This window comes from Corvus cornix, chromosome 10, assembly GCF_000738735.6.
Source record: "Corvus cornix cornix isolate S_Up_H32 chromosome 10, ASM73873v5, whole genome shotgun sequence".
Lineage (NCBI taxonomy): Eukaryota > Metazoa > Chordata > Aves > Passeriformes > Corvidae > Corvus > Corvus cornix.
Genome location: NC_046340.1, coordinates 17,472,223 through 17,486,065, shown reverse-complemented (window position 1 = coordinate 17,486,065; position 13,843 = coordinate 17,472,223). Strand labels below are relative to the sequence as shown.

The 13,843-nt window shown below is 38.6% G+C and overlaps 1 protein-coding gene across 1 annotated transcript; it reads left to right on the top strand.

Moving 5' to 3' along the window:
- Positions 1–421: 421 nt before the first annotated feature.
- On the top strand, positions 422–13,843 carry CHRNB4 (cholinergic receptor nicotinic beta 4 subunit). Its single transcript, XM_020583409.2, has 7 exons — positions 422–568; positions 670–722; positions 5,349–5,494; positions 7,268–7,312; positions 7,438–7,547; positions 10,035–11,007; positions 13,046–13,843. Exons 2-7 carry the CDS (start codon positions 677–679, stop codon positions 13,184–13,186), a joined length of 1,461 nt encoding a protein of 486 aa, XP_020438998.1. The 5' UTR covers positions 422–568; positions 670–676; the 3' UTR covers positions 13,187–13,843.

Here is a 13,843-nt window from a genome sequence, read left to right as displayed (position 1 = left end):
GCTACTTCACCACAGATTGCTTTAGCTTTCTTTAAAAAATCCTGTCAGATGCTAATGACAACAAATTTTCTGTTCCTCTCTTGGTGCTCCCAAAAATTTTTTGGAGCTCTAGTTTAAAGAGATCACATGTGTGGGCCTTGGAGTGCAAAAGGGTTGGCAGTAGGTAATAAACTTTCTCTCTTGACACAGAAAATAACCCTCTGCTGGGGCTATAATTTACTGACACTAAGAGGTTTTATGGCACAAAGTTATAACCAGCTCTTCCCACACAGCTATTCCCACCCATTGCACTCATTAATCAGAAAGCTTTTTAAATGTTATCTAGTAGCAAGAATTAAGCAGTTGTCTCTCACACATCATGTCCCTTAGCTTGCTCTTTCATTTCCTCTTTTTCAACATTATCACATTATGTTCCCTCTTCTTATTTGCTTTTCCTCTTTGCAAAGCTCTTTAAACAGCTGCAAAGGGGGAGGGACCACTATGCTCACGAAAATTCCACTTTGCAGAACGCTTCTGTCAGGTCCTACTGTCTGTCTCTTTCCAGGCATTTCATACCTCCAAGATTCAGGTTTGCTTTTACATCTCTTCCCTGTGCATCCCTGAAAACAGAGCCTATTGCCAGCTGTCTAAGCTGAAGAACAGTAATCCACCTCTCCTTGTTACTGCCAGGAGGAAAATGTACACCCTCGTTCTCTTTGTAGTGGGCTCCTTTTGTCTGAACGGTAAGTGACCTTTTCTTTCACATACAGTTTCAGAACAGTGAGAGCTTTTGGGGGTAGGAGGTAGGACAGTGACATGAGCTCGCAGACAATTTGTAACCATCACCTCAGGAGGTTGCTGACTTTAAGAGGATGTATAAAATTGATTATTTTAGTGTTGTTTTGAGCTTGTTTGATATCAGCAAATGCACTACGATGGATAGGGACAGACAGTTAAGTTGGATATAAAATTACATAACTGTAGGAGATGACAGTGATAATCACTAAATAATATCCCTTTAGATGCTCCCAGGATCATCTGTCATAGGAAAAGCAGATATTGTGCTGAAGGTGAAAAAATGAACCATGACGTGATCCATAAAATAAGACAGATCTCATCCCTCCACCATTATTTGCTCAAGTTCCTATATTTTGCAAAGTTCATACTTCCCAATTTTTTAAATTAGAATGTAAACAGTTTAAATTAAGTTGTCATATGTAAATATATGCTACAAAAAGCAAACGTACTTCAGGAACATTTCCTTCAGTCTGTCAGGATTTCTTGGATATGTTTTAGCCAACATGAACAGCCTGACAGCAGCATGAAATAGTGCATTTACCATGGGAGCTTCTTCCCATGGAGAGGCTCCACTGAAGTGTTCTGAGAGAAACTGGCTGAAATTGAACCAAGACAAGATCACACATTTCCCATTATCACATATTTCCCATTATTATCTCACACTTGTTTTGTTTCTTCAGTCTCTGAAAGGGAACTTTAAAAAACATCTGCTTTGTATCAAAAGAAGAGTGAAGGCCCACTTTAGATTTTTAAATTATACACTTCTAAACTCCTGAGTATTTCCTTTTTTATTTGCATTAATTGCAATGTAAAAATTAAAAGTCTTTAAAATACAATAAATTCACTGCTAGTTCCATTGGAAAAATAAGCATTCCAAATCAGCATGTGTTGTTCTAAAAGGTTATGAAAATCTTTTTGCTTGAGAGTATGTTGAGAATTAACAACATCATGAAGTAAATTCAGAGAAGATAACGGGACTGTTTCATTGCTGCTTCTCATTTGCTCTTTACTAATTACAGATGGGAATTTGGTATGTCACTTTTTGTGAGAGAGTAAAGAACTAAAATGATAACACATGCTCCAATGTTACTTCTAAACAAATACTATTTCAACGCTTATCACAATAACTAAATTAAGGGAAACACAGAAAATATGCCTTATGTTAAATTTTGAAATGTAGACAGTGATAACAGTGGACTTGCCTGTATCTCTCAGCATTGCTCCTTATTCTTTTCTGTGGAAATCACTCTTAACAAATTTGTCATTACACTGAAAACAAACAGCATAAGGCAGCATGTCTAGTTATTTCATTTTATGTATTTAAATTAGACTATGTAAAAAGGAAAGTCTCCACAGGGGAGTGAATGAAATCTGTGGTTTAGTTTCTTCTGCTGTGGAATTGGAAGCATCTTGGTGCAATTTTTTTTTAATGCTTATACTCCCACAGAGAAAACAAACTTACTGAGGAATGTGTACTGCAAGTTATGTGGCAATTGCTCTCTTTTTCAAGGAGCAGATGTGTAGCATGTTCAGTGAAGCTAAAATAATTCCCCCAGCTCAGGATCCACCCCGATGGGCTTTATTTATTACTGCTTTCCATACACAAAAATACTCCACCCCCAAATTAGGACTGCTTGATCATTGTTGTAAAAATCATTTGTCTAAAAGCATCAGTCTACCCTCTGCAACATCTCTGCTATTACTGATTACTGCTATTTGATAAAAAAACAGTTTGTGGGGGAAACTGCTCTTCATTTCTTCCAACTCTGAGAGGAAAAAGAGAAGTTTCAAAGGCCTGGCAACTGACACACAGTGCATGTAAAGATGAAACTGGATGCCTGGTAATTTTGTTCTCATTAGGTGCCATCTGATTTATATGCAGATTGTTAATGGAAAGTAGACTATAAAAATTATACAAGAATCACTCATTTTTCCCCAGTATTTACAGAGATTGGTTTTAACAAGTTTTAAGGCAGTGCAGGGCTGACATCTAGTGGTGTAAGATACAGGCTTCTGAGTGAGGTGACAGAGTGGCCCCTTTGAGCTTTATTTCTGATTATTAAGTTACGAAGGCTGGGATGGAATGGCAGTTTTTTAAAGGATCATCCCTAGTGAAGGAATGCCTTCACTAAGAACAGGTAATAATTTCTCAAAGCGATTCATTGTTGAATAAATACTTCTTATAATTAAAGTCATGGCTTGTCATTAATCTGCATAAAGTTTATAAAAGCACTTGGAACTCTGAGCTGTTCTCATCAGACATGCAGACCCCACAGTATGTTTCGATTTGCAGACCAGACGACTGTGATTGCTAAACATGGGTTTCAGAGTAAAAACTAATTACAAATCCAGAATTAGCTTTCTGCAAATATTCTGCAGTTCCGACTTCTTACTCCCTGTTTAGCAAATACTCTCTGTGCTGGAATATTCACAGACAAAGGTAGCAGCGCAGTGAAAATATAGTTAACAATTCAAACAAGAACTTACCATCTTTGCTAACAGCATTCAGTGACCACTAAATGAAACAAACCAACTGACAATTTATTTATATTAGAATTATAGCCATCTTATATATGCAACAGTGGGAATGTCTACTAAAAAAATACTACAAACAAACCCAACAGAAAACTCCACCAAACCACATAATAAAATAACTTCAACCAGGGTTCTCTCTTTAACTACCACAGGACTTCTAACCTATCCTTATAACCACAAAAAGATTCATTCCTAGAATGTGGCCCACTTCACAGTATCAAATTTAGCTTTTCCTTGATTGCTATACACAAAAAACCACCCCAGAATCTGAAGCTTAGCAAGACTCAGCACAGCTCTGGCTTGATAAGCTTTTGATTAGGCACCTTGCATTGAGAACAATAAATATCACACGGTATAGGGCTTTTATAATGACTTGCAGGGAGGTATAAAGCAAGTGTGAATCTAAAAACACACTGACCCAACAAACACAGATACATTCATCCTAATTTGTTTTCCCAAATGCCTTGGAAAGTATTTGAAAAGCCTATTCTGAAGAACAATGTTATATTCAGTAATTGTGAAAAAAATTGGGCTACCAGGCCACAGCACATCCTGGTCTTACAAGAATTAAATCAGGCCTGGTGTTTACCTCAACCTTTCCACAGAGCTTGAGTAAAAGTTGTTCTTAGATGTGAAGTCTCTGTTTGATAATCTTTCCTCTTACCTCACTCCACTTTCTCACTGGATCAGAAACAAGAAGGTCTTAGGGTAATTTTTTAACCTGAGCTGGATTCAGAAGAATTTCAGGTTTCAAGAGAGACTTGTTCAGCCTAGCAGCTTACAGCCCAGTTCACAAGGAAACTTGGCACCTTCCACAAACTTTGGCTGCTTATTTGATCCTGGCCTTTTGATGTCTGCCTTTCCCCAGATTTCATACATATGCTACAACATAAAAAAACCCCAGAATAAATTAATGCACCACAAATTTAAAATACTTGCATGGCCAATGTTTTTTTACTGTGTGGAACTGCTCTGGGAAGTAATGAAGCAAGTATGCTGTAAGGACACTACCCTCATTTCTGCAATATCTAGAGTTGAATAATTCAGGTGAGCTGAATTAGGTGACTTTTTCTACAGAAGAATCATTCTATCAATTGCATTGGAACCTGCTTTCACTAACACTGTAATTTCATCAGCATCACAACACAGAACTGCCCGACACACAGCACAATGTCTCTGGGTCAGTTCTGTTGGCAGGATGTTACCGGGACCTTTCTCATCAGTATTATCAGGTGGTCAATAGTGGTTTGAAAAGTCCACTGGGATGACTTTAAAAAGCACACAAAGAACATGAGAACAGAATGAACTACCCTGGGGTTGTGCCAGAAGCTGTTCTGCTCCATAGGGAACGATCAGGCTTGTTTGATAGTAACCTGTAGATACTATATTTTGTAGTCACAATCCAGCTTTGGCAATCAAAGATTTACAGTATTTGTGCTAGGCCACAAATCAGGTTTTACTTCCACATAAAATAAGGCTAACATACTGCCTTAGGTTTTCAAATTTTGAAACAGAAACATCACTAGCTACCAGAGAGTCCTCAGTCATTAAAAAATCCTTTATGACGCCTACAGCTTATCCCCTGGTTTTCTCTACGTAAATCAGAGTCTTTAAAGTTGTATGTGTACCTGCAACTCTTTCTCCTATGGCACTAAAGAGAGAAGTCACAGCTGGACCCCCTGCCTTTGGATCATAGAATAATTCTTCACTTGCTATTAAGAGGGTGGTTTGCTCCCAGTTTCTGAGTGTAATCCCAAAAGTATCTATAAATTTTAGTTTCACATTTTATTGCAAAAAACCCCCAAAGGGTTCTGATTGATCTGCTTTCATCTGTGCTCTGTGAAAGACAGTCAACTTCAGCAGAGCAGATATTGGTGCAAGCAGCATATCCTCCTGTTCACACAAGCCTACAGTCTTTAGAAAATCAAAACCTGTCATTATTTCCCAAAGATGATCTGATGCACAGATATTCTGTGATCCCTACACCATGTCACTTTAGTCTCCCTTCCATAATCCTGTTTTGTGATGCTTTACAGGAAGCATGGCAGCAGATGCTGAAGAAAAACTAATGAACCACCTACTGAGTCCTGACAGATACAATAAGTTAATTCGACCAGCTGTCAACTCCTCCCAGCTGGTATCTATAGAACTGCAGGTTTCCCTGGCACAGCTCATCAGTGTGGTAAGCTAAAATTAGGCTATGCCTTTAAATTCAATACTACCTGCACAGCACTCTAAGTAAAAGTGATATTAGTATTGCTACATCTCTGTTCGTTGCTCATTTGTGTAATACTATTAATAGGCAGAGCCCATACATGCAATTTACTGGTTTTATACCTCACAATGGAGCTACAACAGGGAAATCAGTCTATGCCTAAGCATTGAAGGACAGGACCATATCTTCATCCGATAAAATTCCATCTAGCTAAAATTCAAAATCATTCCACTGATTTCAGTACAGCTACTCTAACTTACCCCAGGTCAGGACCTATCCTGGACTGTGCAGACCAGCAATGTGCACTCCATCCACCATCAGTGGAATGGTAATCCATTTTCTTCTGACGTGGTTCAATGGCCTGAAAATAAGCTACAAAGCCAGATTCAAATCACATGAAATATCAGGCATATCAACAAAGAACAGTGGAATGTTGTAAAGAAAAACACACATTAGTTCTGGCTGGAATAGGTTAACATAGTTAAAACAATCCTCATGTAAGCAACTCCTCATATTCAATAAAATTATTTCAATGGGTCTGAAAGACATTTTCACCCACAAGATTAGCATATGTTTGACAGTTATTCCAAGGTATAAACACATCATTGCTAGGAGAGGTTAACAACGGCAATGGGAACGAGAGCCAGCACGTAAGCAGGAATAATTTTCTCCACTGGGGCTTTCAAGTCTCTCCCTGGATGACAAAGAAGATACAGATGACTGCCTCCCTGTCAGATTTTGTGTAAGGGCTAGTGACTGGACTGCTGCAAACTTTTAGAGACATAAAGAATTTATGTTCTGAAATTCAAGAGGAAATGAGAGAGACTCTGATGGAACGAAAGGGAAACTGTACAAACAGTTGAGGTTTCATACACACATGCAGACTGGATATAATATATATAGATACACATGGATGTATATACATATACATACAGGATTTAATGCCATGTATACCAGATGACTCAAGTTCAAGTGCTCTCTCTCTCCTGGGGAACTCCACCTGGACACAGACATGCCTCCCTACGTCCTGCACTACCACCACGAGCACAGTTTCCCCCCCAGACTGCAGATTCTGGGCATAAAAAGGGAGACGTCTTGCCCTAGAGGCCCCAGTGATCAACAACCTAGAAAAGGTAGATGAATGGGCAGGGATTGAGAATAGCACAGCTCAGCCCCTATCCCTCTATAGCCTCACTCTTCAAGCAGAACACAAAATTAGGCCTCTTGTAGGCTCTAACAATCTTAAGCATCTTCAGGATCAGAGAATTAACTCATTTTCCCACAGAAATACTCCTGACAGATCTTCTGCAGGGAGGTTTCTCTTCTGGACTGCGGTCCAGAGACAGTAGTTCATGAAGCAGAGCCTGCCAGCTGAAAGATTACATGGCAAACCTTACACCAACCTGACACAACCTCCTCTAGGCCTCCTTAATGGTCAAATGTCCCTTCTGTTTCAAATCAAAGGTGGAGAAGTGGGGTGGGGGGAGGAAATCAAGCTTGGCAAGAATCATACTCACTCTTCCCATAACTGTTCTTATTAAAAGGCATTAGGAATTCTACATTTATGGGATTACTATTTATCATCAGTATGTGTACAAGACTGGCCATCTTCCTCAGAGAAATGTCTGTCTTGAACTACACTAGACAAAATCATGTTCAAAAACCCACTGAATAAGTCTTATTACTGCAATAAAGTAAAACATTTTAGAGGCCAATTTTTGTCTCTGTTTTTCCCTGCAGAATGAACGGGAGCAGATCATGACTACAAACGTCTGGCTGAACCAGGTAACAAACCCACAGAGAAACGGCTCTCGCAAACCACAAATGCGACTGCTTTCACTCCATCAAATGATTGTTTTGTTAGTGCTGGTCAGGACACTCCCATCACTACTGTACAATTCTTCTCTTAGGAGTGGATTGATTATCGGCTGGCTTGGAAGCCCTCTGACTATGAAGGAATAAATAAGCTGAGAATACCTGCAAAACACATCTGGTTGCCAGACATTGTGCTTTACAATAAGTAAGTAAAATGGGTATAGTTTATGCAGACAATGAACAAAATTTTAACCAAGGTACAAGCATCAGAAACAATGAAGTAGGTCTGGTAAAATTTTAAAACTGAATTTTGTATCTTTTAGATAGTTTCAAGTGTATCTGACTGGGCTACTGGGCTCAAAGATAGTTTTAGTAAAATCAGTGCTCTGGTTAAAGAAATTCTGGTAGAGCTGGAAGATGTCTGCAGTGTGAATGGTTACAGCAGAGGATCCATGACAAGGCTCACAACTGAGACAGATTTATATGAAAATAGACTGTATGGAAAGAATGGATTGTAGGTATAACTGCAGTTGCAAGAAGACATCTGGAATCCTATCAGACATCTTAGGGTCTGAGATAAGAGTTTTGTCTCCTTCTCTCCCCACTCCTTTTTCTACCACAGACCCCAGGACATAAATCTGTTACAAAGTTCACATATACCATAACTCCAAGAGTTCATATTCATGCAGAAAGCCAAATTATATTCTATTTTCATAAAGCATTGAAAAAATCCATTATATGAATACATAATAAATCTGTCAACACTTGACCACGTTGCTTTATAGTACTGAGAAAAATAAACTTGATGACAGATCATACCTCAGTTCCTCTTTCAAACAAATAAATGCTAACTGACAATTTTGTTTCGCCTTGGTTTAAGTCTCTGGCAAAACCTTGAAGTGGATGATAAACAGGGTTCTTTTGAAAAATTATCAAAATTTATACTTTTATGATACTTTGAAAACCAATGAATTCATGAACACATGATGATTTATGAACATATACAGATGGGAAGCTCAGGAAGTTTATATATAACTGAGTTAAGTCCTTGGAATCATACTACTGGAAATCAGATTTGATGCACCTTTAAAACTAGTGTATTAGTCACAAAATAATTCAGTCAGTGGATTAGGATGTACTCTGCCTGCTCTAAGCTTGTTCTGGTAAATTGTGCCTCTGCCCTCTGCTTCTTTTTGCTACTGGCCAAGTAATACCATTTAATGGTTTGTAAGAACAGAAATAGTTTCAAAAGGTTTCTTAAATGCACAGGAACAAGCCCCACCGTGTTGATTTCTATGTTAGTACAAAGCTTCAATTAAATTTTAGCTAAAGGACAGCTACATGTAATTTACTGCTGCTGGAGCAGAGTTTCACAGGCATCAGTCAGTTCAAGCTGCTCAGGAAAACACAAAGCAGATCCCCACGTGCACAGCTCTGTCTGTGGTCTGTGCAGAGGGCTCTGAGACTGCAGCCCAGCCTTTTCCCACAACTGAGACAGGGCAGCCAGCACTAGAACCCACATATTCCCAGCCCAGGAGTCTGCCCAGCACATGGTATTGCACGATGGCAAAGCTAACTCAGGGAGCACAGATATGTGAGAACTAAGATACAATTAATTTCTCAAAAAAATAGCTGTTTTATTGACAATGAACTAACAACCCCTATTAGTGGATGTAGCCACTCACTTCTCCATCTGGTTGTTTCACTGTCTGCATGAATTAGCTCCAAAGATCTCATCTCAGTGCCAGGGACTCATTGCTTCACCCAGGTGAGCCCTTTCTAGAGCCAAACCTAACTGATTCAGGCACATGTGCCAAGCTTTAGATATTTGTAGCATTTCCCTGCTTAGAAAAAAAAATCACCCTTAGCACTGAAATAACTATTTTCCACTACGTCTTGTCAACAAACAAGAATACTACCTCAGGATACTTACTGGCTTAAACAGCCCCACCTTGTTTGACCAGAATATTGAGCAGGAGAAGATACTATTGACTGATAATGATCTTCTCCCTGAGTTAAAGGGCCCATCACAATGTAGAAGACTCCCTTGGTGGAAGCTCAGCAGTTGGAAGAGATACAAAGCCAAGATTATTTGTGGGCACTAAGAATGCTGTGGCTTGTCTGTTCTGGCTTTGTAATAAGTAAACATTAACTGGAGTGTTGCAATAAATTATAACCAATATAATTACATTTCCTCTGCCTACACTCTCCCTGCATTTCTAACTAATGCTGCTCATCCTTATTTCCTTGTCCAAGTCATTTAGGAGTGTTGCTCTGTGCTCTTAGCAGTGGCTGTGTTCCAGATCAAAGGTACCTCCATTTTCACATGGGATGATCTCACTCTTGCTCAGCCTTCAGAGATGTAGTAAGCTTTAATTACTTGAGCAAACAGTTACAAAACACATTGATGAAACAGAGGTGTGTATTTGGTTTTTAATAATAATTTTATAAATTTTTTTCTCTAAGCATTGGACCAAAAATCAACTCTCTGACTGGGAGAAATGCATACATTGATCTCCCTATCAAGTCATAGTTCTCTACAACACGGATTTCAAAACAAAAATATTACTAAACTTTGATTCTTGGACCAACTGAGGCCCACAAGACCAAGAATATCAAACCTTTTCTGTTTTCAACTGTATTTTTCCTCCTAATATTTTATCACCTTCTCTCCCTTCTCTCCTCTCCTTAGTGCGGATGGCACATACGAAGTCTCACTGTACACAAATGCCATTGTAAAGAACAATGGAAGCATTCGCTGGTTGCCACCAGCCATTTACAAGAGTGCCTGCAAGATTGAGGTGAAGCATTTCCCATTTGACCAACAAAACTGCACACTGAAGTTCCGATCCTGGACATATGACCACACAGAAATTGATATGGTGCTTAAGACTTCCATGGCAAGCATGGACGACTTCACGCCAAGTGGAGAGTGGGACATTGTAGCACTCCCAGGAAGAAGGACTGTAAATCCTCTGGACCCCAATTATGTTGATGTGACATACGATTTCATTATTAAAAGGAAACCACTTTTTTATACCATTAATCTTATCATTCCCTGTGTGCTAATTACATCCTTAGCCATCCTGGTATTCTACTTGCCTTCAGACTGTGGTGAAAAAATGACCTTATGCATATCTGTGTTGCTTGCCTTGACTGTGTTCTTGCTGCTGATCTCCAAAATTGTCCCTCCAACATCTCTAGATGTTCCACTGATTGGGAAGTATCTCATGTTTACAATGGTGCTGGTGACCTTCTCAATAGTTACCAGTGTCTGTGTGCTCAATGTCCACCACAGATCTCCAAGTACTCACACTATGCCCCCCTGGGTAAAGCTGGTTTTCCTTGAAAGACTCCCAGCCTATCTGTTCATGAAGCGCCCAGAAAATAATTCTCCCCGGCAGAAGCCGTGCAACTGCAAAAAGACAAAAGCAGAGAATCCTTGTATGGAGCCATCTGACTTCTACAAGAACTCTACCTATTTTTTGAATACAGCCTCTGCCAAAAGATATGATATGAAAGTCTCTGAGACACTTGACAATGTCAGCAGTCATCGAGATTTTAGGTTAAGAACAGGTGCGAAATTTTCTCCGGAAGTGCAAGAAGCAATTGATGGAGTCAGTTTTATAGCAGAGCACATGAAAAGCGATGACAACGACCAGAGTGTAAGTAAAACTGAGAAATCCCTGTCCTTCCAAACTTCATCTCCTGCTCTCCTCTGTAACATGCTATTCCTCAGAAAGCATATTTGACCTATTGTCAAATTTTAGAGAGATTCTAGGTATAGCTCATAAGAGGAAATAATTTATGCCATTAAAAGAACTTAATGAACAGCAATTTGGTAACTGCAAACACTCACCTGATAAATAACATGGCTATTTCTACAAAAGGAGTTTGCTGATTGCCCAGTAAGTCATGAAACACTCTAAAAAGCTTTGTTGTCACATTCAAGTGGTGATTGGCAGGGGAAGAAAACAATATTCAGTTCCAGGTTAGAAATAGAATATTTTTCACCACTGTGAATCAGTAAGACTGTGATTCGACCCATGGCCAGGCCAAGTTAACCAGAAACAATGTACCTGCAGCTCAAGCATTTATTTACCTAACTGAGCACAACAGGAGGATTTAGTAAAATTGGTAGAAGGCCTTTGCAGACAGCCTTTCTGGGCTAAGACAACTGTCTGTATATGGCAAACACGATGGGTAGGATTAAAAACCTCAGCAGAGCTGACACTTCTTTCATTTGAGTTAAACCAGATTAATTACTGGTTAGGAGAAGTACTTTATTTAAGCAGTGCTGCTGCTGCTCTATTCCCCCACCCTACTCACAGGCCACTAGCTAGCACAATTGAGCTGATATAAACACTCTGTGAATAATGCTTGGAAAACTCAGGGTTTTTTTTTAGACAAGCACTCACGGTTGGGAAAAATCATCCTCATACCTACCATTGTCCCCTCTCTAACCCACACCCCAGTGAGACTCCAGGTTCTCAATTCCTGTTGTGCTTCCCCTCCCTCAGCCAAGCAGATTAAATAAAGTCTGGTTTCTGATCTTGCAGAAGTCCCTAGAGGAGCATGCTGCTGAGTAGTTCATGTTTTCTATTAACTGAAATTACTGTCAATATAAATAAAGAAGTTCAGCTATTAACATTAGACATGAGCTTGTAAACACTGAAGCTGACTGAACAGAAGCCGACTTCATAGTGTAGGAAAAGGTCTTCTAATAGCTCAGAAATTCTTGCAGGAATGTGTTGCACACTAAATGATCTACAAAGCTTTAACTTGATAGTAAGAACAATTTTCAAGAGCATTTTATATATTTAAAATCCACTTAATGCTTTTTACATAGGGTCCTCTGATATTTTACATAATTTTTCTAGATTCATAACTTTATTCTCTGCTTCCTTCCCTCATCACAATGGTCTGATAACAACTGCTCATGTACATTTATATGGTCTGGCTGCAGAAGTATTCAATTCCCATTAGCAGTGGTGGGAATTAAAAGTGTGCACTGAAGGAAAAATATGTAATATTCTAATATCAGACATGATTCAACTGACAAGGATGATAAAGTCACTGATGTGAGGACATCCCATCTGTAACTAGAATCAATGAGAGAGGAAAAATTATTCCTGAGATGCAAATGAAAATTGATATATTTCCCCTTTACAATAATAGCCCAATTAGTCACTTCAGTCTGAGACAGAATCTAAGGCCATGACTTTTACAGACAACATATGCAAGGCAAAAAGGGATTTTAATAAAAGCAATAGTATTAATATGCATTAAACCCCATGAATAAGATGACTGCTGATAAGAAAAGAACTCTGAAGCTAACCTTAACAGCAGTAAACACCATCTATTTTTGCTCACTGAGATTAATAGCATTTACAAACTAAAATTAAAGAAAAATAATTCCCTAATTGGATTATACTGTGGGTCCTTTGGGGCTGGCACCACACCAGGCAGCCACACTCAGTATCTGATGTATCCAAGAATGCTAAAAAAGATTTACTGTATTTTTCTCCACTGCTCAGAAGGGTTGTAGGAAAAAAATCCCTTACCAAGCCTAAAGTCAGTTTATTCCCTGAACCTTGAGATTTGTTTCCTTTTATTTTCATAAACAGAAACTCAGCACTAGCACGAGGAAGACCAAAAGAATATGACAAATTGCTAATATCTTTAATTGGCTTTTTCTTCCAGGTCATTGAAGATTGGAAGTATGTTGCCATGGTAGTGGACAGGCTGTTTCTCTGGATATTTGTCCTTGTTTGTGTCCTGGGGACTGTTGGATTATTTCTGCAACCACTTTTTCAAAACCATACTGCTGCCATAAACCCTTAGTTGTTATTTAAAACTGTCAATACTTACACAGATATTTGGTCTCATTCTGGTCTCAGTTCCCCTCTGTTAAATCCACAGAGGTGCCAAGTGAGTTGCACTTACATCCCTTAGAGTACAGAAAAGGAAAATAGAACTTGACTTATTGGGATAGGAAAAAAAAGCAAAACAAACACAAAACTATTTTTTTTCCAGTGAGTCTAGTACTTCTGGTGATATCTTGCCCTTTTTTCAATTATTTGAAGTCTGAACATTACAGTGAAAGATTTTTACTGTACAAGGTGTCATCCTGGCATAATCATCATCTTATTTTTATTATTATTATTAATTTTACATATATTGCCTTAGGAAGAATATTTTCTTTCCTTAGAATACTACAATTTCCCTATTACAAAGTAAGTACTGCTGTGAAATTTATTTCCTTCAAATGCATCAAAACTATTTGTGTCTGATTTATAAAGAGCTTTGCAAGTGGGTTTGATACTTAAATCCAAACTGAGAAACAGAAACACTTCTGAGGTAACCTCTGAAAGGTTTGTCACCTCACCATCTCTGGTAGCTGATGGATCAACAAAGGCCAAATTAATGTATGATAACCAAACATGTATATAATACTCTGTTTGATGATGAAATATAAATAAAACATTAAATTTTCCTTTA

Bases quoted from the DNA above. Each gene is read 5' to 3' on its own strand.
- CHRNB4 (XM_020583409.2), top strand. From the start codon at position 677: ATGTACACCCTCGTTCTCTTTGTAGTGGGCTCCTTTTGTCTGAACG. The intron at 5,495-7,267 runs GTAAGCTAAAAT...TTTTCCCTGCAG, and splicing joins TGGCACAGCTCATCAGTGTG to AATGAACGGGAGCAGATCAT. The intron at 7,313-7,437 runs GTAACAAACCCA...TTCTTCTCTTAG, and splicing joins CAAACGTCTGGCTGAACCAG to GAGTGGATTGATTATCGGCT.